This window comes from Hippoglossus stenolepis, chromosome 21, assembly GCF_022539355.2.
Source record: "Hippoglossus stenolepis isolate QCI-W04-F060 chromosome 21, HSTE1.2, whole genome shotgun sequence".
NCBI classification, from domain to species: Eukaryota; Metazoa; Chordata; class Actinopteri; order Pleuronectiformes; family Pleuronectidae; genus Hippoglossus; species Hippoglossus stenolepis.
The window spans coordinates 8,119,089-8,144,890 of NC_061503.1; the positions used below are offsets into that span (position 1 = coordinate 8,119,089).

At 42.5% G+C, this 25,802-nt stretch overlaps 1 protein-coding gene across 5 annotated transcripts in view; it reads right to left on the reverse strand.

Annotated features, from left to right (window-relative positions):
- The window catches only part of LOC118100455 (transformation/transcription domain-associated protein), a 79,032-nt gene extending 54,128 nt beyond the window's left edge, over positions 1–24,904 (reverse strand). For 2 of the 5 annotated variants that reach the window (XM_035145599.2, XM_035145595.2), the window contains exons 1-34: positions 24,849–24,904; positions 24,081–24,273; positions 22,863–22,912; positions 22,566–22,676; positions 22,301–22,405; positions 21,864–21,947; positions 21,544–21,600; positions 20,980–21,105; positions 20,306–20,383; positions 19,805–19,893; positions 19,170–19,266; positions 18,740–18,878; positions 18,009–18,087; positions 17,261–17,495; positions 16,823–17,159; positions 16,604–16,701; positions 16,234–16,428; positions 15,924–16,115; positions 15,675–15,840; positions 15,298–15,554; positions 14,411–14,611; positions 10,829–10,980; positions 8,274–8,473; positions 7,800–8,017; positions 7,241–7,438; positions 6,820–7,080; positions 6,442–6,603; positions 6,192–6,288; positions 5,735–5,856; positions 4,129–4,299; positions 3,347–3,415; positions 1,284–1,304; positions 644–763; positions 177–296 (exon numbers count right to left, since the gene is read on the reverse strand). In XM_035145599.2, the coding sequence (XP_035001490.1) occupies positions 177–296; positions 644–763; positions 1,284–1,304; positions 3,347–3,415; positions 4,129–4,299; positions 5,735–5,856; positions 6,192–6,288; positions 6,442–6,603; positions 6,820–7,080; positions 7,241–7,438; positions 7,800–8,017; positions 8,274–8,473; positions 10,829–10,980; positions 14,411–14,611; positions 15,298–15,554; positions 15,675–15,840; positions 15,924–16,115; positions 16,234–16,428; positions 16,604–16,701; positions 16,823–17,159; positions 17,261–17,495; positions 18,009–18,087; positions 18,740–18,878; positions 19,170–19,266; positions 19,805–19,893; positions 20,306–20,383; positions 20,980–21,105; positions 21,544–21,600; positions 21,864–21,947; positions 22,301–22,405; positions 22,566–22,676; positions 22,863–22,912; positions 24,081–24,180 (4,707 nt within the window). In that variant the 5' untranslated portion in view covers positions 24,181–24,273; positions 24,849–24,904. Of the gene's footprint in view, positions 1–176; positions 297–643; positions 764–1,283; positions 1,305–3,346; positions 3,416–4,128; positions 4,300–5,734; positions 5,857–6,191; positions 6,289–6,441; positions 6,604–6,819; positions 7,081–7,240; positions 7,439–7,799; positions 8,018–8,273; positions 8,474–10,828; positions 10,981–14,410; positions 14,612–15,297; positions 15,555–15,674; positions 15,841–15,923; positions 16,116–16,233; positions 16,429–16,603; positions 16,702–16,822; positions 17,160–17,260; positions 17,496–18,008; positions 18,088–18,739; positions 18,879–19,169; positions 19,267–19,804; positions 19,894–20,305; positions 20,384–20,979; positions 21,106–21,543; positions 21,601–21,863; positions 21,948–22,300; positions 22,406–22,565; positions 22,677–22,862; positions 22,913–24,080; positions 24,423–24,848 lie in introns of those variants that run through there. The other 3 variants (XM_047338285.1, XM_035145598.2, XM_035145597.2) reach the window with 2 other exon arrangements.
- Between the last annotated feature and the right edge of the window lie 898 nt (positions 24,905–25,802).

Sequence of the window (25,802 nt, forward strand, 5' to 3'; positions counted from 1 at the left end):
GGGAGTGATCCATCTCGATTTGGTTTTAAGAAGGACCACTGAGCCTCGCAACAGCCAATATATCCCTGATTATAGCCCATTACTGAGACAGCAAAAAAAGCAAAATGCTGTTCTAATGGCAAATGTGTCAATGAAATGACTGAGGGGGCTGCAGCTAAGAGCTGCCGGCTTCTGACCATGAACATGCGGCTCCACTGGGGGTCGTTGAGCGTAGCCTCCATCATGAACAGCTCTACTGTTTGAGACGGGTGACGTGTCAGAAACTTGATCAAGGGCTCCCGGAATGGACTGCCGGCCTGGCACAGGAAGGAGGAGAAGAGAACCGCAGAGGAATTAGACAGAAAAAAAGGAAAGAAGGGAATCAAATCATGATGAACACAAATACAGATTTAGATCACTTTCTCCTGAAGATCTTTGCTGATTACAGATGTTCACTGTGACATCCATTAAAGCAGAACTATGATCGATTTTATCTTCAAGCTTTTTTTCCCTCATCCTCATCACTGTAGTGTTAGCAGTGCTCTAGAATTTACTTGCTACTCCTCAAATGGTGTTCACACTCTGCACATCTATGATGTATTTTAAGCCACTACATCAAAGTAGGGCTTTAAGTCCGTATAAATAAATGAAGCTGCTGTCCTACCTCTATGAGCATGGCTCTCTCTGTCTTCATGACGACCTCCAGCAGAGGTTTGACCAGAGTCTGCGGTGCGGCGGGGATCAGGTGGAAAAGGTTGATGATGGCAGAACAGATCTTCATCTCCTACAGAGGCAGAAAAAAAGAGAACAGAGGGAAGAAGGGAGCAGATGAAACTTTTTGAAACATGATGGGACGAGACACGGACATAATTTCTGACAGATAGTCTCGATGGACAGCCACTGTGGAAAGACGAGGATGAATTTTAGTCAAGAGACTGAAAATGACATCTGTCATCATTAGGTATAAAACTTGCAGAGGACCAGAGTCACATGAGTTATTGTATTAAATGCACAGACTACAAACAAATAAAAGGACAACATGTATTATTATCTTCATAAAACTCGCAATATCTAAAAAAAAAAGAACTGGACTTTTTAAAGTCAAAACATGAGGTTAGATCAAAGCTAAGATGACTGTAACATTTCTAAAGACGCTCACAGACAAACAGACACAGAAATACAGGGTGACTTCACCAGCACTACTACCACAACATTGCATCAGTTCGACAGCACAACATTGGTTAAACTACGTTACAATCACTGACAGTCACCAACAGGGGGCGCCACACCAGGTCACATCTCACCTCAACGCCCTCCAACGCAGGCTGTACCGGAACGGGGGAGACAATGATCAAAGTCAGCAAAGCAGTATGTGTGCATTTTTGTGTGGCTGTGTGTTGTCTGTCTCTGTTCAATATGGAGGGTGAAGAGATAAGACAGGGTGATAGTGAAATGAATGGGACAGCAGCAGCTTTTACCAATGACCTCGGAACAAACCACGGGTGGATAAAACCGCGCAGGGCACCTTTTGGCACCCCAATAATACACCTATTATACCATTTTTATACAGTTCCGATAAATTAATTGGTAATTTAAGGATATTTCATTATACAATACCAATTTTGCTTGGATATGGAAGAAATTCTCAGAGAACTAAAACTATAAACTGAACAGGGAAACCTCTAACTTGGTGCATTATTAAAAATATCAAGGTAGGCCTGTCACAATAACACATTTTGTTGGATGATATATTGTCCCACAAATTATTGCGATATATGATATTGTAATCATTGTGAAACCATTTTAAACCACTGGTATAATGATAATAATAATCTTGCATAATCATGCAAGTACACCCTTTCGAAGAGTAATGAACTTAATTCTAAAGAATAATCAGTCTGACATTTTAATTAGAGTTAAAAACATTAAAATATCCTAAATAAATAAAACCACTAAATTAAACCACAGTCAACACAAAACAATAAATAAAATGGACTGTCTAGCTCTGTTAACAAAAATTGCACTTGAATACATAGTGAACATTTGGCACAGAATTTGTTACCAGCTCAGTAAACAAGATAGTTATGATTTAGATGAGCTTTTGGCTTTGTAATGTTTTAGGTATTAAGTATTCCAGCATTTTCTCTAGGATCGTGTGTGTGTGTGTGTGTGTGTGTGTGTGTGTGTGTGTGTGTGTGTGTGTGTGTGTGTGTGTGTGTGTGTGTGTGTGTGTGTGTGTGTGCTCGTCTCTGTCCCTCTCTTCACACAGACAATCACATGGATTTAGTTCTTAATCAATGGTGTCGCATTATGAATACGGATCATTCTGGTAACTTTAGCACTGATGTCCTGGTGTCTCGTCTTGCCCGACAAACCGCCTTGTTAACGTTTACGAACTTTCCTCTCTTCTATCTCCGCTTCACTGTCCGTGTGTCAGGGTGTGTGTGAGTGTAAACTCTGCAGAGGAGATGAGATGAGGAAGCCACACGAGTCGATTAAATACAGAGACAGACCAGCTAAATGTTTAGTGTACCGGTGAGACCAAGGAAAAATTGTAGTCGCACTTCAAAGACTCTTGGTCGCATGTATAGTTGTGTGGATGTAGCCTGAAATAATGTTTCCCCCCATTCTAGCTCTATACTCACACCTCATTACTCTACTCCATATCCTCCTCCTCCTGCCTGTAAAAACCCTCTTTCCCGCCCACATGTCTCCTGACCATCCCTTCCGGCCCCGCTCCATCCCTCGTTCTCCAGTTTTTGTCTTTATCGGGCTTGGCTAATTGACCCTACGACCCTTGCTTTGTTGTCACTGCCAGCATTGCTGTCAACAGGCACAACGACCACGGGCTGGAAGGAGGGAGAGACAAAGGGCCAATTTGCATCTAATTAAGCACATCATTTTGAGATGGGGCAAGAGGGGGGAAAAAAAATGTCTTTTATTTCTCCGAGGGGGAGGCAGCTGTTTTACCCCCCTCTCTTTCTCTCTCACCTTTTCTCTGCCTTTACAAGGTTATCTGTCGGGAAGATAATGAGACGACACAGCGCTGGGCCCACCACCGCCTGCCTGGCGCCTAATTAATCATTGATTGTAATATGGCCACTCACAACTCATCTGGGAGGAGGCCACGTTGAGGAGGTGTTGACTACATGTGACGATGGCTTTGTGTGTGTGAGGGGCAATTTCTTTCCCACTTTGGTGCAAGCTATTGGTTTAGACAGTATACAGCTGTATTTTAGTCAAGCAGGATTGCAACTAAATCCTGCTAAATCTATGCTTCACTGTGTGATGAAAGTTTTGCGTTTGTGATACATCTCTGAGTGCTGTAAAGTATGGGTATGGGACACAGTAAACAGTGTATACTTACACTGCCATCGCTTCGCTGGCCTCCCTTGTGGGTTATTACAACCACCTCCATCCACTTCCTCAGGTGTTGCTGAGAAGGAAAGAGGCAACAAGATAAGATTTAGACTCTACGTAAGTAGTTTGTAGTGTAGTCTGTGCATGTGCCTAGCTCAATAAGCAGAACATGGCACCAGCAAGGACTGAATAAGTAAATAACTGAAGATCACAGTAATAAGTAACAAATTTACCTCATAAGTATTACCTATGCTGCCAAGGAGTGTGATAGCAAGTGTTCCCATCAATTTAAAATATTGACTTGCATATGCAACACTGAAATATACTGAGGCAGTCCACATCTTTAGCCACATACATGTAGGTTTTGTTTTTATAATGACATTGTTATGTTTACTCCTGCCTGTTATGGTTGTGAGTACGAACATGAAGTACACTAAGTCTTCACTAAGTACAGGTCTGAAACAGATGCACCCTGAAAATTTGGTGAATGAATTTATTCTTCGCAAGCACAAATGAAGTTAATGATTATTTGCATAGAGAGCGGGGAAGTGAGTAATCACAAGTGCTCACATGAGACCAATTTAGAAAGGATTTTAATGTTAGGTGTGAACAGACGAACTTGACGCTGTCGGATTGTGATCGGACCGCTCAGAACAGATGTTAATGCAACGTCCGAGGCCGATACTTAAATAATATATGATTCAAATCGTTGCACTGACCCTGCCACAGTTAAAAGTTTGGTTGCAAAGTTGCTGTGATGGTGAAAAGACAGACTTCGAGGTTTCTCACCATCATCTGATCACAGAACTTGTCGTTGAAAGAGGTGGGGAAAAGGCGTGTGACGGAGGTGAGGCGGTTCACCACGTTGAGCGTCAGGCTGCGGTAGTCACCCAGCATCATTAATAGGGGGCGCATGTGAGTGTGGATCTGGTCCACCTCAATGGTAGCACCTTCCAGGAACTACAATAGAAGACAGGATTAGCACTGTTAAACATTTTCAAATAAACTTTTTACAATTCTTAAATTAATTATAATCCAAAATATGCTTCTACTGAAGTTATTTATCTCTGGAAATCATAGCTCAAAATACAGGCTTGTGTTGTGTGCGTGTGATAGGTGATAAATTAAATAAATTATTATTCATATCAGATGTAACACAATAAATCATTCATTTTAATTTGCCATCCACAAATCATTCTTCCTCCACATCAGACCAGGCCTTGTCGGGCTTTCTGGCACCCATGAACTGCTCACTACCCTTGTGTCTCCATTAAGAAACTAAGGCCACACAAATGAGGGCACGGCCAGCCTTAAACAAGCACACATGCCAACGCTGATGACGCACACCCACAACCTCACAAAAGACGTGAGGGGAATGATGCATGGCAGCCACATTCATTTTCCTCTCAGTGCTGAGAACAAACACTCCATCCTGTATCGATTGGGCCATGGCAACGCTCATTAGTGCGAGCAGGGCAGAGATGAAAGAATGGAGGGAGATCAGAGAACGGCCGGGCCAAGAGAAAAATTAAATAAAATAAATAAATCACAGGATAGTGAAAAGGAGTGACAGTAGTAAGGGAAGAAAATGAAGGTCACAGAAATGGAAGGGAGAAGGGACATAGAGCTCGGGAGGGTAGATGGATAGAGGTTACGATGGTGTGGATACTTTGATGAATAGCGCCAGGCCTGGTTCAGGGAGAGTGTGATAAAGCAAAGGGAGGTCTATATGAAGACAACTGGGTGGGGAAATACTACGAGGGTAGGATTAACAAAGGACTGTGAAGATGGCGCATGACCTGAGTGATATAGATAAAACGCTAATAGAGCGAAAAAGGACAAAATCCAGATAATTTAAAAAAAACTACACTTTCAAAACTAAATATACAAAATAAGCAAAACCTAAAATAGCATAAAGATTCAGAAAGATAAATTAAGAGATGAAAGCACAGGGTCGACAGTGGAGAGACTTTAATCCAGGTTTAGAAAGGTCATGTCAGTGGCTCTCAGGCTGCTTGCTTGCTCAAAAGGAGTTGCAATTGAAGTGAGTGATGTAAACTGGGAGTAAAAGTAAAAATGTGAAGATCGAAGTGAAGTAAAAGCAAAGATGGTGTTGCCTGGCAACACACATTTTTAAGTTACAAAATTTGGTCGCCCTGAAAATTTCACCAGGTTTTGGGTGAATCCAAACCCTGAAAAAGCCAAACTAAACACTTTTTATGATGATATTCAGTTTAAAAATTTTGGAAATATAGGAAATCATTGAGTTCTTTAAAAGTGTCTATTCTACAACAAAATGCACTGGTTTTACATGGTAAAGAAGATTGGTTTGAGAGGCAAAATCTATTTCTATGCATCATAATGTGAAAAGCTGGCACCTAGTTCTTACACTGACCTTCCTCATGCACGCCTCTCCTGCTTCCTGTAGTTCATTGTTGGTGGAGTTGAGGGCTTTGAACAGAGCGGCAATAATCTTCTCTCTGGACTGGGGCAGGTAATTACAGGCTGCCAGGGCATCTACAGACAGACAAGAGATAAATCATATCAATAAAATATTCTAAACAAAACAAGAAGTCATTTCAGTTAAATAAATAAACTAAGATGTTGGTGAACAAATTAACAATCCAGTTTCACAGTGGTGAAATAAAGATACAGTCAACACCAATTATCCCCAAAAAACTAAGCAAACATGAAAGTCGGTATACCAATAAAATGTTTAAAAAACTTAATAAAATCTATTAAAAATGTCACTAAGATTGAGGATTATAGTGTACAGTATATTAAGCACAATTTAAGCATCAATCACAAATCTCCAGTAATAAAACAAAACACTTGAGGTGTGTTCTACTCACTGAGGGCAGCAATGCGGAGGGGAACCAGGGAGGGGAGACTCTTGTAACATGGCAGCTTCATTAGAGCAGCATCCTCTGCCTCACACAGGTTTAGCAGCTTGAATGGACGGGAAAAAACACAAAAAATGTCAGAGGTCAATAATCAAAACAGCTAAAGTAGTGATTAAAGACATGTATTAATATGATGTATAAAGAAACGGTCTGAAAAGGTGATTTTTCTTGATGACAATGACTCCTGCGTCTTGCATACCTCTGTGTAGAACACCTTGTGCTCCATGACATTGAGGTCCATTGTGAAGAGGCGGGGCTGCAGGGTGGTGCAAAACGTGTTGCCCTCCATCAGGCCAATCTGGGCATTGGCCGGCTGGTGGCGGAGCAGGTGTTTCTTGGGGGGAACCATATCTTGCAACACCTGGAGAGAAGGGAACCCCATTAAAAAACACAATTAATGTGGATTAAAAGATATTTTGGATTTTGCTCCCAGGTTTTGCTTCAAAATTGAAAACAATTCCTTTAGTGTAGTCTATTTTTGGTAAGGGGGGATATTCAGGTGGATTTTACATAAAAGTTAGCACAGCATTAAATCACAATATAAATTTTTTGAAGAATTTTCAGTCCTTGGTTTCACCTCTTTGTGTGGTTCCATGATGACGGTTACACTCTTGCCGGTGACCTGTGCCAGCACCTGCAGAGAGTGCATGGCCTGCTTTCTGACAGTGGAGTTCGGGGAGGTGACCTCTCGGACCAGGTCATGCGTGACCATGTGGAAAGACTTGTCCTGGGCAGCCAGCAGCTCCTCGGTCTTTTCTTCGTCTTTTAGCGGAGTGGCACAGCGCACCAGCAACTGCTCCAGGGTCGTCTTCGCCATGGCAACGGCTCCATTTGACACCTGTGTGAAAATCAATAGGTTTGTAAATGCAGTAAAGAGCCAGGATTGAATTGTTACACATTTGTTTGTAAAATATCATCGGAGGACAAAAGGTGACATAACTTATATTACTTTTGGAATTATTTGCTAAATACTTGATTATGCATTCATTTTCTCTCACCTCTCCTGTGAGGTCCATCATGACAAAGAGCAGGGCCTTAAGAAAGGTGAGCTGGTTCTGTAGCACCCAGATCAGGGGGAGTCTCTCCATCAGGAACTTGATGGACACCACGCCACCGAGCTTGGCGTACCAGGCCTGCTCATAGCAGCAGGCGCAAAGACGTTCCACAATGTACGAGAACAAGGGCAGCTGACACGCCTGCAGATGAAGACCAGAGGACAGGATGATTTATTGATTCCCATTTAAAAACTACTGCAGCAGTGTCAATCAAGCTGAAGGAATCACTGTCGGTCAGTGTTACTGTCCACAGTGTACTTCCTTGGGTCACAGCAATAGACCCCCCAATTAAATTGTATGAGCAGTTGTCGAGGAAATATAAATACAGTCAGACAGAAATGTCTCCTGTTTGATTCATATATAAATGCAGAAATCAAAACATTTTATAAATACAGTATAAAAGTGAGATAATTTCTTAAGTTATCTCAATGAACAACACAGTTTATCTCAACTGCAAAACAATGGGTACAATGTACCCAACATCCTCCTACCAGTTACGTACCCTCTCCTTGGACCCGAGGATGATGCTGGCCACGTCAAAAATGACGGCCAGTGCCACCTCTCCGATCTTACACAGCTCCTTCTCCTCGTAGGCCATGCAGATCGCTATGGCATCAATCAAAACCAATGGATCCATGCCCTTTGAACCATTCTCCTCACTGTGGAACATGGCGGTGCTTGGCTGGCTGCCTAACTGGTAGCATTGCAGCAAGAACGGACCTGGGATTAAGTAACGGGACAAAAAGAAAAAAGTTATTATAATAAATGTATGTCAATTTTAAAACAGGTAAAATATGTTACAGTTCGTGTAACTTCCTCATTTAAATGCCTGAATTTGTAAAAGCAATTGTAATAAATTCAAAGAAGGGACAAAATTGGAAAGTGACTGATTTTCTTGCGCAACTGGGGGGGAACGCCAACGCCAGGGTAAAACATAAAGCTAATATTAGATGTAGAGAGTACAGCAGTCCCTCACCACACTGCTGAGCCACAGCGACCATGGTGTAATGGCGAATCAGGCTGGCTACGAAGGGCAGTGCGCTGGGCCTCAGGTCCTTTATCACGGCAGACATGAATGCCCCAGTCAGGGCCTGTTCAAACGTTCGGCGGGCAGGCGTGTCTTGTGCTTTGTAGCGGTGAGAGATGATGACATTGGGGATCCACTTCTCAGTGAAGCTAATGGGGGAGAAAAAAAACACAATGAATTAGAGGATTACATATTAACAAGGGCAACATATTAATATGTGACAGTCGCAGTGAAACTTTATTTGAGCCCGAGGCCCAAACATAATTCAATCGTTTGTGTTCAGCCCATGCAAAGAATATTTCAAAGTAAGGATCCATTTCCAAAGCCTGTCAGCAGCCCCCAACCCTGCATCTCTGATTCCATTTGTCCTTAAATTACCTCCTAGTTCCCTCTGTCTCTCTACTCCTTTTGTCTGCTCCTAATTCTGCCTCTCTCCTTGTCCCCTGTTGGTATTTTTGTTATTTACTGCAGCTGAAGGCAACTGGGCCGTGGTGTGATTGAGCAGCTGTTTTCTCCATGCTTGAGCTTGTGTTTTATAATGCCACACGCCAGGGGCAGACCTGATGGATCACTTCATTTCATTATTGCCATTTAAAAGACTGCTCTTTGGAGGAGGAGAGAGAAGAATCGGGCTGCGGGAACGGAGAGGAAGGGAAAGACGCGAGCAAGGAACGTGGCGGGTGGAGAAAGTGGGCTGGTATGGTTGACAGAATGTCAGCTCAATTGCCCTTCATTCATTCGGGGGGCCTGCCACTCCACGTTTTCCCCAGTTGGCATTTCATGAATTGCACCGTGTCTCTTTCCTTTCTAAACTGATAGACTATATTTACAGGGACCAAACACCCAGACAATGAGAGACGGTGGGAGGAATATGAAGGCACAGAAAGTGAGAGAGAGAGAGAGAAAAAAATCCTCCAAGAGAGAGACACTGCAAATCGAGACATCTGACAGGATGAGGCGGAAGAGCAGCCCCCCTGATCATAACTGACACACTTCATTATCCCCACAGAAATGTTCTCACAGACGTATTCATGTTCGTGTGTGTGTGTTAGTGCGTAATGACAGGAGAGTGTAAGGGGCATGGTGTAGCGTAAACAGACAGGAGAAAGTCAATTAGCCCCTGCCCAGGGATCAATGATGGTAATGTGTCTAACCCACCCGACAACCACCCCCCCCCCACGCCCTTCCTGTTTGTCTGTTCATGTATGTGTCTCAGCCACGCAGTGAAATCTGCCAGAGGGTGGGTGGGGGAGGTGGGGGTCCGTGCAAATGTGTAATTAGCAATTCCTGCTTCCGAGAACTATTGAAGCAGTGTGTGTTGGGTGGGGGGGAAAGTGGTGAAGTCTTGATGCAAGAGACTGAAAAGTGGGGCATGTCAGCAGGTGGCAGGACAGGGGAGGAGGTGGTCGGGAAGCGATGTCGAGCTGGTGTAGTGGTGGGTGGGGTTGGGACATGACAGACAGGAAGGAGAAGGGGTAAACAGTCCACATGGGGTAGAGGTGAAATTCTAATTAAGCCAAGTAAAGGTTAAAGAGGGGAATGATTGATTGGAGATCTGGTTGTTTACGGTTGGGTGCGTGACATGTAATTTAACCACCTCCTGTCAATCATGTAGACTTAAAGCTAGGGCTGGTAATCCTAAGAAAAAGGCAATCGATACATCCCACTCCCTCTCATTGGCCCTCCCGTCAAAGCCACGCCCCCAAAACACATGAACGCGCACTGCCTGACAACTGCTACAAGCTGACTTTCCGTGACTCGCTCGCTAACTTCTTCCTATTGTCTCTGCTTCAGAGGGGTATGACCCTACGGCTTCTGAAGACTCGAGTGCATGCAGGCAGGTCGGTTAGTGACAGACAGGTACGCTAGCCAATCACTTTATTTGGTCTGAATGAAAGGTTTATCACAGTCCTAACAACAGACTTCATTCATAGACTAATAGCTATGGGGACGTGAAGAGGATTTCAACAAATGAGAATAAAAGCTTTTCAGATAGAAATTACAAAACATACCGTTAATCTATCTGTGTTAGTTCTAATACAGCAACTAAGTTGTCCTGAATAATAAATGAAAAATATAGCTGTTCATTTAGATGCACCAGCACATAATTTAAGTGCACCCAAAAATTCCCACTCTGCCTTTTGGCACCGCAATAATACACCTATTATACCATTCTGGTATAATGATAATATTATAGCATAATCATGCAAGTTTACCCTTGTGGAAACCCCTGTATTCACACTTTTTGTCACCATTGTTCGACATTTACCAGCTCGTTCACCTCCTCTTATCTCTGTGTCACATGTGCCAGTGTGTGAGTGAGTGTGGGCGGGGCCAGCCGGGGGCCTGAGTGTGTGAATTTAAGCTCCGCAGAGATGAGATGAGGAAGAGACACAACTCCACCAAAAATGGTCGCACTCTGGAGCCCTGGCCAGACAAACATTGCCCGGTGAAAACAACAATCAATCAATCGGACAAAGATCAAACAAAGAATGCCGACTTACTTCGGATGAGACAGGAGTTGGTAGAGAGCGTGCTTGTTGTCATCCAGACTGGTCATGGCCACCAGGAAACACTTGATGACCTCCCAGGCCTGTCGTCTGTAGTAGGGCTCTGTGTTGGCGCTCTTCAGACAGTCCAGAGCCGTCTCGATCGCCTTGAAAGCAATAACAGACAAAGTCTTAATTAGTTCCACTGTGAAATTGGGAAAGTTTCCATGATGCAAACTGATAATATTGTTCAATTTTTAAGATGGGAATTCGACTGCAGTGATTTATTTGCAGAACGTAACACGGGGAGCATCTGGCCAAGCAAAGGTCAGCATGATTTCTACATTATGGGCTGACAAGCCATAGCAACCAGGCACTTGAAAGTGGAGAAAATGAACTAATTAACGCCACTCAGAACACAGTGGAGAAGATTAGGAAAATGCAAGAATAGATGGAGACTGAGAGGAGAGATGAGTGCACAGCATAATTGAATTGTAGACCTGTCAGTGTATTAGGAAATCAGGGTATTTCTGTCAGAGCTGCGACTCAGGATATCTACTACAAGTACATGTAGAGTTTTCAGACAGTACTCCGGCTCTGTCAGTTTGTGCACACCGAATCGTGTTGTATATATAATTACAAATAGACACTGAAACTGGCATTTTCCCCAAAAATGATGAAGTAACAAAAATATGATTACTAATATCTCTTAAGCTACTTTCAGACAGGCAATGAAGTCTGGACATTTTTCTGAAATCTTCTGCAGGGTCTGTATGTGAGAACGCAAATATCTGAGTCAGTTGCTCCAGACATTTTCCGGAACTTTTCCTGACAGTGCCGTGGTAAAATGTCGGGAATATGTCAGAGTGAGCCCATGTGACAATGCAGCAGGAGAACGACTGGAAAATTGACAGCACGCAAGTGGGCATGTTCATGGATGTTTCTAACACACAATGGATGCGAAAACCGGAGGAATACAAATGTCTCAGGATAAAAAAAAAAAGAGGTACTGTACACGTAGAGGACACTGACGAAGATATCAGCTTGGAAAAACAGTTATAGTTATACGTGAGGCAAGAGACGGTCAGAATTTATGTCATGTCCTGCCTCCTGCATGCTCTATCCAGGTAAGTCCCCTCACCTGAACGCTATGGAAACTTTCCTGTTCTGAACTCAGACAATATCCTGCTGCATCAGACAATCTCTACGTTCAAGTCTGAAAACTGCTCTATTTACAAAGGTTGCCATCCCCTAATTCACATCTTTGTCTAATCCAATCAAAATGTATCTATAAAGCATATTTAAAAGAACAACAGAGTTGACCAAAGTGCTGTACATCAATCAATAGATAACACATAGCATAAAACATAAACATGACATAAAACACTGTTTACAAAGCAGCAATAAACCACAAGATAAAACCGCAAACAGCCAGACTCTCAAACAGGGTCAGAGAAAGCCAAGGAGAACAAATGGGTTTTTAAATTAGATTTAAACACAGGCAAAGTGGGGGCTAGTATAATCTGGGGGGGGGCAGCTCGTTCTAGAGTTTGGGGGCTAGAACAGCACAGGCTCCGTCTCCCCTGTGTTTCAACCTTGCTTTAGGGACGACAAGAAGTGATTTGTCGGCAGACCTCAGTGGACGTGATGGAATATATGGGTGAAGAAGGTTGGAAAGGTAGGATGGAGCCTGCCCATTCGGAGCTTTATAAGCAAACAATAAGATCTTACAATTCACAGGGATCCAATGGAGAGACGCCAATTCAGGCAAAAATGTGCTCTGGCTTGCGTGTCCCAGTTAGAAGTCGAGCAGCTGCATTCTGGACTAACTGCAAGCGAGAGAGGGAAGCCGGGCTAACACCAATAATCAAGTCGGGTGGAGATAAAAGGCATGTATAACCCTCTCAGAATCACTGAAAGAAAGGAAAGGCTTGACTTTGAAGAAGCTTCTTTGGCAGCATTTTACAGCTTTAAGCCTCTACAAACATTGCACACCTGAGTTTGTGCAGTTTATCTTCCTCGTCCTGGCAGATCCTCTTAAGCTCTGTCAGATTGGATGGGAAACGTCCGTGAACTGCCATCTTCAGGTCTCTCCAAACATGTACTTTTGGGTTCAAACCTGAGCTTTGGCCGGGCCACTCAAGGACAGACAGAGAGATGACTGGGAGCCACTCAAACGTTGTATTGGCTGTATGCTCCAGGTCATTATTGTGAAGAAAGGTGAACCGTCGTCCCCAGTCTCAGGTCACATGCACTTCTGGAGCAGGTTCTTCTTTCAAAGAGCTCTCTGTGTTGGGCTGCATTTATTCTTCCCTCGATTCTGTGCAGTTTTGTTGCCCCGTCACAGAGAGAAGCCCACACCGTAGCATGATGTAACCAGCATGCTTCACCATGAGGAAGGTATTATCAAGGTGACGAGCAGTGAGTCATGGTATTTGGAGTTTGGACTGAGGGGTTAACTTTCGTTTCATGAGACCGATGAATCTTTTTCTTCTTAGACTCAGAACTCAAAGCAGGCTGTTGTATACGTTTTAACTCACAGTAGCTATCATCACTTCAAGGCTTGGTAGCATACAGCTATTAAATCAATGAAATATTTTTTTATAGCCAAGTTCTACAGACAAAGAAAATGTCTAGAAATATGTTTTCTCCTTGTCGTTAGGGCTTAATGGGTGTATATTGATCGACAATTTTAGATTTCATTTCAAATGGACACGACACAATTACATGAGCAAGAAGTAAATGTATCTGAATATTTACAGAGGCCATGTAGATATGAAAATAATTTGCAAGAAAACAGCTTTGTACTCTATCCTTGAAAATGTAAAGGATAATATTTCTGAAGTAGTCAAGAAAATTAAGAATAAAGGAGAAAACAGGTTGGAAAAGAGCTTGAAAGGGAAAAGAGGCAAAAAAAAGGCAGATATGCAGCTTTAATCACCCATGAATGTTTTACAAGTTGTTCTATCCGACAAGATTAAAGTTATTCAGATCGTTGTTACTCGATCTCTCTGCTAACCTTACAGCAATTTAAGCCATCTCTAACTCCATGTGCCATCTAACCATATGGCTGCATCATAACCGTGATTCATGCCTTCAGCCTGCGCATGAGGGTGTGCAGCATGTGTGCGCCGCCTAATCTCACGATGATGGCAAACACACAGATGGATAGCCAGAAAGAAGGAGCAGCCATTAGTGAGAGTAAATAATGCCGTCATGGTGGCCCACACTAGATTGATGATTACTGACTGGGTATGAGGATGAGAAACAGGAGATGAATTTAATTACCTGGAGGACACACACATCTCCTCCCTTGCTCACTCACTCTCTTTTTCCTCACACACACACACACACACACACACACACACAACCCCTGACAAGGATATATTGCTCTCTCAGGAGAACAATAATGAGGAATGTCAGCCTCTTTTACGTTCCTTACTTTCTTTCTTTCTTTCTAAAAGTGAAATACGAAGGAAGTCTTACAACTGGTTTTTAGGCAGAGTGTGTGAAAGTGAAATCTGTCCCAAAAGCTGCACTGAAAGCTCTAAAAACAATATTACAAAGTGAAGGACGCCATGTCACATGATATCTTACTTTCTCCATGGGAAGCTGTATGGACGCCTTGCAGTCAGTGAATTCAGCCTTGATGCTCGGGCCCTGGACCTCAGTCACCACATAGTGCAGCCTCTGAGACTCCTTCAGCATCTTCCTGTTGCTGCCTCCAAACTTCCCCAGCACCCGATAAGCTACGTGGGAGATGCTCTCTGCAGGATTACGGAGGGTACGCCACAAGGCCTGGAGGTGAGAAGGAGAAAAAACTTTTTAAAAAAATCAACCAGATACTGGGAAAGTTAGCCGTTAAGTCAATAGTTATTACCAATTCTGGTAGATAAGTGGCATTACAAATATTTTTATATTTATATGTTTGGCATTTGACAATCAAAATATTTGTTATTCTGAACTAAAGAGACATGTCAGCAGGATAACAAACTAGAGTGATTTATTCTGCTTTAGTGAGGTGTGCCGATATTGCCATGGTGCCTCTTGACCACTAGAGGGCAGATACGCTAACATGTAATAATTTACGAAAAGCTACAAAAACTTGTGCTCGCCAGAATTTCACTCCTTCTGGATCAAAATCCAGATTTCTTGAGACTATAAGATCTCAGAACACAGATGCAAATTTGTGTGGTTCTTCTGAGTAGACAGTCATTTCAAAGTCTTGAATCTCATGTTAATGTAATATTATTATATTCTCAGAAATGAACTAGTTTTTTTGTGATATTTTGACTTTATTTTTGTAAATTAAGGACTTTTTCCTCGTAATATTAGCTCCTGTATCCTCGAAATCTCAGATATCTTTTTTCCCTTTAAGTGGCCCTAATACTCTGTGGTAGAAAACATTGTCCTGCCAATCATCTCAGTAAGAATTATATTGGTCTGCGCACTGAATATTCATGATCATGTGAAGAACCTCCCACCTGCATGAGCTCAGCCCTGACAGGTTGAATGTGGTCGTAGAGGAAGTCAGGCTGTAGGTTGTCGACGCACAGCTCCAGCGTGCGAAGGCCCTGGCTGACCAGAGTCTGGGAGCCGTTCAGGGCAGATACCAGTGGGTCCATTAGCATGGGTAGGTAGGGCAGCAAGGAGCTCAGCCGCACTGGCACAGTCAGACACAACTCCACAAACAAGTCCTTCATGTGTTGCTTGTGAAGGCCACTCTGCAGCATGTTCAGACCTAAGGACATGCAGAGAGGAGATTAGAAAAAGAGAAAGTGTGAACTATGTACAGCTGATATATTTTGTACCTTTATCAAACACAACCTTTACTTGGGAATAACTATGTGAGAGGTTTTACCTTGCAGCAGGTTAGGGAGAAGGGGTAAGAACTCCTGGTAGAGTAAGTCATGGCTGCCTCCACCAATTGAACGGAAAAGAGCCCGGAGAAGCAGGAAGTAGTTGTAGGGTTCCTTGGCTGATTGGGCCAGTTCCATAGAGCTGTTCACTATCTTGTGGAGGTGGGGCTGTGGAAATTAGGACAGTCACACTAGGTAAGGATAACCTAATATTAAGGAGAAAAAAGCACCAAAAACAAACTTTGACATACCTTAAGCATCTGCTCATTCTCAGCAGCAAATAGTGAAACTGAACCAAAGACGAGTTTGAAGAGCTTGAGGTAGAGGTTCGAGAGCTCGACGTTTGAGCCCATCTCTGGCAGTCGTTCGAGAAGATACTCCACAAGGATGGTAGCAAACAGAGCAGACGTTGACAGGTTGGCTAGGAAAGAGTTTGCCACAATCTAGGACACAGCGGAGAACAAGACATAGACTTTAAGCACACGTGTTGAAGATTATCTGAAAAATCGTATCAATCCTTATATGAAGCATTCTTTCATTTATATGTGAGCGAGCATGTACCTGTAGTGCATAGTTCTTGGAGATCCTCTCCACCATGTATGGCACAGTGGTCTGAAAAATCTCCTTGAACGTGAGGGGGTTCATCATGGTGAAGACACCGGCAAAGTGCTCCAGAACCTCCTTCTCCTCCTTCATGCGTACTGTCTGACAGTTCGCCACCCTGATGTACGTCTGCTGATTATTAGCAACCTGAACCTGATCAGGAGAAGCATGAGAGTTTAGACACTGGACTGTTGAATGCCATTAAAGCCGTTCTGTTTATCAGAGTGACGTCTCACTGACTAATCTACATTTGTCAGGGATTTCAGATGTGATTTCACCTCAACAAACCTAATTTCGTTGCACACATAGTCAAGATCTGTGGTCATACCTGGTAGATATCCAAGGCCTGCATGGCATATTTGACCAGCTTGATGTAGATTTGTGTTTCCTTTGGCTGAAGCTGCTTGTTAGGAATGAACTGAGCCTCTGGAGAGAGAAGAAAATCCTGGACGTTAGTGCAGGTCGACAATTTTCATCTGACGCTTATTAATAAATTAACATGCTGGAAAGCTTAAGTGCCAAATTGCATGGATCTGTCTTCTCTCACCTCCTGGGGCCTTGCAAGAGCTGATGCCCCAAGTAATCGTCTTCACTCCACACACCAGGGTCTTCACCAGGCTGCGGCAGTCGGACACCTGAAACGTCTGCTTGTCTTCCTTCTCTCCAGGTCGGTCAAAGGGGGTTGTTGGCGCTGGAGGCGCTGTAGCAACAGGTGTGGGAGGAGCAGGAGGTGGAAGGGCGGGTGTGGTGGACGGAGTGGGTGTGGCTGGTACCCCAGGTAATGCCCCTGCGTCGACTACACCCATCTCTGACTGAGGCTTACACTTCTTGAAGATGGAGACAAGCTGGTAGCGTGCAATCGTGTGAAACTTCAGCACAAACACCTGATTTATAGGTGGAAGAGAGGTAAAAAAAAAATGTTGTCAGTGTGTATCAAATATACTGTACATGTTTTTTGTGCTGATCCCAGCTCTGCACTACCTACCTCAAGCATCCTCATCAGGATGTCCCGTCCATTGCCGTTCTCCTGCTCTGACTTTAAGCGGATGCAGTCCACCAAGTTGAGCAGTAATTTGCAGGACATAGTTTGGATGTTACTAGGAAGTGACTCATCATCAATGTTTTTGGCAAAGAGCTGCACAGCAAGGGATAAATCTGTCAGGGGCAGGTTCTGACGAACGTGGTGCACCAGGTCTGCTAGTGTGCTGTAGGCCAAGGGTCTGGAAAGAAAAGGGAGACGTGTCACTGTGGCATTTAGAAGAGAATTATAATCGCATTTCATGAATTAATGGAGTGAAAACCGGAAAGCATGTGCTCCACTGAACTGACACTTTTAAAAGAAATCACAAAAGTTGGAGACAGGATAATCGTGACAGATACTGAAAGTAGTTGCAGATGCAAAGAAGGTGAGGTAATGAATGACATCAATAGTCCTGGCAGGTCTCATCCGGCTGCCTTGTTTCATATCGAGCACTAATGTGAATTGGCAGCTATTTTGTTGATGAGGTGAGCTAGTTTGGCATCTGAAGAGGGTTCAAGGGAGTCGAACACAGCCTGAGCTGCGGGTGTACATGACAACTTGACAGTGCAATCTGTGCTTCAGTGTTGCAAATGCAGTCAGCTTCCCTGAGAATTTTGGCAGCACCGACAACCACCTCATTAATATGCACGGACACTTAGCATGCACCTGGCTGAGTGGCAAACAACCACGGGTGTGAACGCACAAGACTCACCGAAGAGTCTCCCGAGCTGTGTAGCCAGAGCCGATCAGGATGGATTCATCAAAAAGTTTGTCCATACACGGGATAAACTCTGAAACACAAAGAGATTTTCATGGCGTGATTCAAGAAAGTAATGGCTGACAAGGATTTAAAATGGGAGGAAAATGGACAAGGTAAAGAATTACTAACATGCATAAAACTGATTTATTTTTTCCTGTGCTGTCAACTAAACACCAAGTTATCGTTAAATAGTTTTCCGTGAATTCCACAGTGTCAAATCAGAAAAAAAGGATGAATCACTGAAAATAATTTCAGCTACACAAGCAGAAGTAACTCACTGTAAAATGAAGAAAATTATGCAGAAAATCTGCCAAAAAAAAAATGTAGCGAGATTTCATTGATCAGAGGTTTTAATTCATTCTCTCTCGCTTATCTGCCACTTTGTTGTCCAAATAAAAATGAGACTCTACAGCCACAGTTTGACAGTTAATAGAAAATTTATTTCAGAAGAGTGAAAAGTCTCAAATTAGGTGTGAGATGGCCAGAAAATCCAGGCTGCTAATATTTTGACCAGGAAGAGAACATTAAACTACGATTGGCCTTAAAGTTTCTTTAGCTTCCACTGAAGGGGGAAAATAAATGTATTATGAACTATGACCCAGTATTTATGTCACCCAGATTTCTCATTTTCCTGTTTTATACTAGTTTATATGCATTTTTTAAAGAGTGTGTGTGTTACGTACGGCTGCGGAGGTCCGTGGTGAGAATGTGCTTGGCTGCGATGAGCAGTTCCTTGCGGAGGTGAGCCGTCTCGGAGGGGCAGTTGGTCAGCAGCTGCAGCATGCCCTTTACCATCTGCTGAGAGTATTTACCCACCAGGTCCTAACAGGATGAACACAAACAAGACATCAGCACAATTTCATTACATTTTATATATTATTTAATTTTATACATTTACTGTATATTGAGACAGGCTAGTTTCTCTACAGTAGTGCTTGACTAAAACATGATATTGAACTTCCTGCCAATAAACTGACTCCCACAGAAGGAGATAAGTAGAAAACAATCTTTCAAAAACAATTGCCACTTGATTCAAAGCCAAACACAAGATGACTCAGTGAGCCTGTTCATTGAAAGTGGATGAGACAGCTCGCAGCCAGCAAACAGGTGTACCTGGTAGATGCGGATGATGTAGGCTAGAAATGACAGAGTCTTGATCTGTGCAGCAATGAAGTCAGCATACAGCTCCTTGTTATAGAGCTTGTGCTGCCTGCAAAGGAAACGGCAGCATTTACATACAAAAGCCATTTAGCTCCATCACAGACATTAATGATGTTGTATACCTGCAGTCGGTGGCAATTACACAGGCTGAAATTGTGCGTCTACATGTGGGAATAAATTCTACACGGGTGGGTACGTATTTTTTATTTTATTTGGGCACAGATGTTAATGCACATCAGAAATAAACCCTCTCTGTACCTGCCCCACACTGCTGAGGTATTTTTTTTCTAAATTAACTCTGCTCCATTTACTTCCCATTCAGAATGCTGAACAAAACTCTCTTCCAACCCTGAGAGATTTCACCTCCCGCTAAGCCAATTCCTACAATTTGAACTTCTTCGAATGGATTCTAACTCCAGCGTTGGCAGGTAAAGTGCAGAGCAACAGTTTCAAAAAGACTGAGTGCCACACAAGAAATGAGGAGAAAAATTAAAATAAATTATCTGAAACGAGAATGTACATAGAAGCGTCAGCTAAATGACATGTAATGTAATGTAAATACACACGCACACACACACGCATCTTACCTGGCCTGTGGAGACACCTGGAGCATGATGGTGTTCATGATGAGGGGTACAAACTCTGACACCACGTTGTGAATGTTCAGCTTATACAGCTGAAGGGACACAGCGAAGACACAATCACAGTCAGTGAAACTCATTTTCATAAATTCACACATTTTCACAGCTGAAGGTTTTCATCCCAAAACACAGTATGTGCTTTTAGCGCAGAAAATAGGCTGGGAATTTTATGAATCAGTCAGTTCAGTCAGAATCTTGGCAATAAACAGAAACTTAATGTTCACCTCCACACAGGAAGTGTCTTTTACAGTAAACCTGGTAACACAGTCATTATTACATTTTCGCCGCATTGAAATTGCAAATTCAAAATTTCAGCAAAAGGCAGATCTCCCCGATTTTGTAGTGAGTCATTTACTTATTCCCTTATCCTGTTATCGAACCACATTATCAAAAGGTAAATGAGAGGAAATATGTATCTTTAGAGCGGTCCAGGAGTATTTCACCCACCTGATACATCAGCACCACTATGATCGGCAGCTCAGCCAGCACCTTGAGAGACAGAGATCCCCGAGGGATGATGGTGTGCTGGAAAGAAAAGGAGGAGACTGTAATTTAACGGACTCATGCAGCTGCTGGACACACGAAGATATTGTGACAAATACACCACTGCAGCAGTAATGAAGAGATTAACAGGTTTAAGTTAAAAAAAATTGTTTGCTCTATTGAATAATACACGTTGCTCTTTTGAATAATGTGGTCTCAAATGTTTCCAGCACAAAAATGAAAAAAAAATTAGGATTTTCAATGAAGGTTTTTCAGTGAGGCATAAATTATGTACAGCATCGCCTTTATAAAACTTTTAGACGACTATGACCTGGATGTATCTCGTCACACAACCTCAAATCCCAGGTTTAATCTCACATCAATTACTTTTAGATCTATAAATATGTTTATAGATCTCCCTGTGGTCAATAATTATGGATCTACGAATGTGAAACAAGCCACAGCTGGAAAAATAGCATAAAATACTGTCTTTATTTTTTTCATTTGAGGATAACCACAGTTTGTGGTCATTCCTATTGATGTGCCAACACAGTGCACTACTACCACCTAGTGGTTAACGACAGTAAAACTATTGACCATAGACAATTAAGTGGATATACAAGTGTTGGTTATCTTACTGTTCGTGTTTCGCTGTCTTCCCTCTCAGGTGCAGTCTTAACCAGCACAGAGGTGATCATCCCCACCATTTCTGGGGAGGGAACCGTGTTCTCTGCTATCACCTGTGGGTTCTCAAAGTATCTGGCCTGGACGGAGGAGAAAGAAAACAATGGTTAGAGGCAACAGAGAAAAATCATTAAGGTAAGACAAAGACATAGACATGCTTGGCAAGAAAACCAAAGAGAGAATGACAATAGAACCATACTCATTTATTGAATCAGATTTGGCTTATCATTATGAACATGATGTTTGATGATTAATTCCTTTTTTTCCCTCATACAGATCATCAAGCAGCACTTAATCCAGATTTTCAAACACAGGTTGTTGGGATGCTCAGGCCACATTCACATGATATAGTAAACAAGGCAGGCCTGTGCCAGGGTCAACAGTTTCCTGCACTTTTCTCAGGTATCCACAGTACGGATGTCTGGGACAAGCAGAGTCCAAACAAAACGACCACAAATACAACATGTGCACGACTTGCAGAATCAGAGTTGACTGACGGGAGGTGGAGTAATACTTACTACAACTTTGGGAAGGTCTTTATAAATCTGCTTCACAAAGTCCAGAAAGTGATGAATCTGAGAAGAGAGGATTATTGAAAACACGTTAATCCCAAACTCTCAGACTCCAAGAGGTCCAACACTCTGAGAAAATGTTCAAAAGTTCATCTCTTCAAGAATGAGAGGAGAACAACAATTTTTTTGATGAATTTCTTTCCATTACAGAAAGGATCACTTGCTGGGGAATCAATATGACAGAAATTCATCACCTAAGAATTCCTTTAGCCGAGGGCGGCCCGATCAAAATCACTTTCAAATTCTTTCACAACTCAAGAACTCACCTCCTGAGAGATTGGAGGGCGGAACTGTTTGTGCAGCTCAATAATGATGCGAAGGCATATCAGCACATTTTCCTCACTTTCAATCTGGAGAAAGCAAGGGAAGAAAATTCGGTGAAATAACCATGGAACAGCTCCTGTTTGTGTGAAATACCTGGATACATAACTGTGTTCTGCCAATTTCCCACAGAGAAGCGTAAATTTAAGACATTATCAGCAATGTCCCCATTTTCCATTCAATACAGTTGTGTCACAGCAATAAATCAACCAATGTCTGCAAAAGTCAAAAGCTGTTGATGCAAAAAGAAAAATTTGGCAGCATTTAATGTTGCATTTACTCTTAGAAAATAAGGCAACTTCTAGCAGAAAATGATGAAACACAGTTTGGAGTAACAGAACAAAATTGTAAATGTTGTGCTGTAAGAAAACCGGACTCAAACCTCCAGGAAGCGAAACATCACAGACAAGACGTTCTTGGTGTGTGGACGAAGGTGTTCATTTGTTGGGATGCGGTGGATGATTTCCAGCACCAGCTTTCTCAATTGCTGCACAAATGGAAAACATTTTTTACTTGAATAATCCAGCTTCACAGTCACCTTAACCGATTTATATAATCTAATGATGTTTTGTGTGGAATTTTCAATAACCAATTTAACAAATACATTTTCAACAACTCTGACAGAAAGAGCAATAATTGCCTCATACCTGCGTGGGTTTTTCTTGAAGGAACTGCACCTCCCCATCCTGAAGAAACGTGAGGAAGCGAGGGATGATGTGTTCCAAGAAGGTGGAGTATTGAGGTGAAGACGTCACATTCTGAAATCGACAAATCCACTAGATTTTATGAAATGAAGCAAATCAGTACGAGCAATGCTTCCATGCTGTGAAAAAAGTACAGGTTTAAACATAATTGGGTTCCAGTAAAGTTCCTAAAAGTCAATCAGCAGAGAGAAAGAGAATATATTCTTTCCATCACACACTGAGAACATTCATCAAACTCACCTCGAAGTTCTCGCTGACCTCCTGCATCATCTTCAGCTTTGTTTCATCAGCTGAAAGTTGAAGGACAGAGCCCCACCATTAATCCAACATGCTAATGATACAGTTTGACTTTTCATGACAGTTTCCATGTGCTCAGCAGGGGCTTTCAGATCTTATCAGTTTGACTTACAGCGTCCAGTTTGTTCAAGAGGTACGTCAAGAAACACACACACACACAAGCACACAAACGCATTCATTCGACAAGCACTCTCTCACGCACACGTACCTCTAACTGGACTAAAGAGTATCGCTCTCATCACATTGCCCCTGCTACACACAGCTGTCCTGCCTGACACCATGCTGACACTAAGCATAAAATGGCCATGTGTGTAATAAATAACGTGCATAAGAAATCTATTATGTAAATTTGTATTAACAGTAACTATTCAAATGCAAACAATAACTAATACGAGACCCTAACTATTTTTATGTAAATCTTTTCATTCATTTCAACATATTTCCCTTAAAAAATTGCCTAGTAATTGAAATTCCGATGAAAAGTTATTGATATCTTGCATCTGTATGTATTTATACGGCATCTGATCATCTGCTCATGTTATAAAGAAGGCCACCAGGCCAAAAGTTACCATGTAAATAAAGGTGAAGTGGAAGGAAATGGTGAAATGTAAAACCTCAAGATTTGACTAGTGCAGATAAGATCATTCGTGGCTGCAAGATAATATCACCACACCCATGAGAATATTTGTCAAACTACTGACTTACTCATACACTTCAATCCCGCTTTCTTGTCTGAAAACTACAGGCGACCGAGCCGTCTCTTTGCTGACACTAAGCTCTGGAGTTGTCTCCCATCCCAAATTGAGTCCTGTCCAATTATCGATCATTTTAAGTCTAAATTGTCCTTCTGTCTTAGGATAATGTCTCTCATTTACTTTTATTTCATCTTTCTCTTGCATTGTTTTTACTTATCCATACTGTGTTTGTATAGCACTTTGGCTCAATCCCTGCTGTTTCTAACGGGCTACTTCAATACATTTGGCTTTAATTGACACAGTAATAAATAACTCCGGTATTGGAGACAATAAATGTGACCAACTTCTGAAATTCCTTTTCTGGCACTGCACAGTGTGGGGCCACCTTGTGCCAGCAGACACCTGACACAACTCGACATCGCTGCAGTCGCCGTCTGGGAGAACATCGAGGACACTGTGTACTCACGTGTGTTGGCGTCTGTGAGCGCAGCCACGAACTGCAGGTACTTCTTCATGAGGGTGGTCTGGTCCACCACGGTGGGGCTGGGAGCGGGCACAAAGGCCATGGTGGCAGTGGGGGGCAGCCCGGGCAGCTGAGGGGGACGGGGGAGGGGGGGCAGACAGCGGTCTGCGCAGCTCTCAGTGGGAGCTCATGAACCCTGCAGCAACCAGAAGACACTTAAAAACACTCACAGTGAAAGCGATGCTTGGTTTTTAGACAGAAATGCGTTTGGTGAGTGCATTTCCTCAACATTCAGGGATAACTCGAGCCTTATTACAGGAACATTAGTGTTCCCAAAACAAGACACCAACACATCCACAAACAACACGCCTCTTCAGCATCAGCTAGCACAGTTTTAACAGCATGAATGAATTAAAAACTCGGTTTCATCGCCAATACCATGGTTTCTGTTAACGAGAGACACTGGATGCTTACTCGTTCGCACAATAAGCCACAAATAGTCACCAATAATCTCTTATGGCTGCACACAAATTATGTTAATTTACAAAACACGTTAGCAACTGTTAGCTAACGAGCTAGCTTCCCCCCAAAGAAAGAAAGCGCTCGCGCATCCCATGACGTTAAACTATGTTAAAAATGAATAAAAACAGGCCACAGAGAGAAGCACGGTGTTGCGAATAAACGTCCAAAGCGGTTCGTATATACGTGGCTGAGAGAAACATCCAGTATTGTGCTAAAGTTTAAAATAAAAAGCGAAGCATTAGCACTTACCGAGCTCCACAGACCGGAAGCTGTCGCTCTGTATCCGCCGGGTTCGCGCGGCTGCTGCTGAGAGTGATATCCCTCCGCGATTAGTTGATCGTGCTTTCACTATTAACATGTAAAACAGTTTAATATATTTTACATATATGGAGACTTGTAGATAAATGATGAAATTGAGGTTAAACTGTGAGAGAACAGCCTGTGGTGTCCAATACATGTTATTCTAGTCCGTGCGGAAGGACACACTGTGAAAATCCGTCGGTATAAGACCATCGTTTTCGATGGTCTTCTCTCCGGTAAAGAAAATGTGCGGAGGACTGCGCATGCTCAGTGGCGGCAGCTCCCTCTGTTACCATGGATGTGTTATAAGATATAATTTATATCCATAAATATATCCATAGTGTCCTGGTTTGATTCCAGTGACGATAGAGTAGATTGAACATGTCGACGCATATTGGAATAATGTGTTGATTGTATATATTCATATTAATAATATATATTAAAATATTAAAACAAGGGTTTTACACAGGTAGTGTTCATTTTATAAGGCTGGCTTGAAGTTGTATTATTATTATTGTAGAGTAAGTCACTGTTTAGAAATTGTGCTCTTGTATAAGTTATAACCCGTCAGGTTAATGGGTCGTTAATTCCTGCAGTTCCAGTATTAATAGAGTCATAAATGTTGGGTCACACTTTCTAATAACTCATCGGGGGCTGCAGTTCTAAATGTCAGCAAGTCGTTAATAGACACTCCATCACGTTTCAGTGGTAAATGTTTCAAAGTTAGAGAAGTCTTTTGCGACCATATTCCCTGGGGTTACATTTATTCACAAGGTCAGAGGTCGACTGGTTAGGAGGAGGTTTTGTTTCTTATGAATTAAAGATCTTAAATGTTACGCTGGAGGGAAAAAAAACAGCAGCCAGAGGAAAACATTCACGACCCGCACGGAAGATCTCCATGAA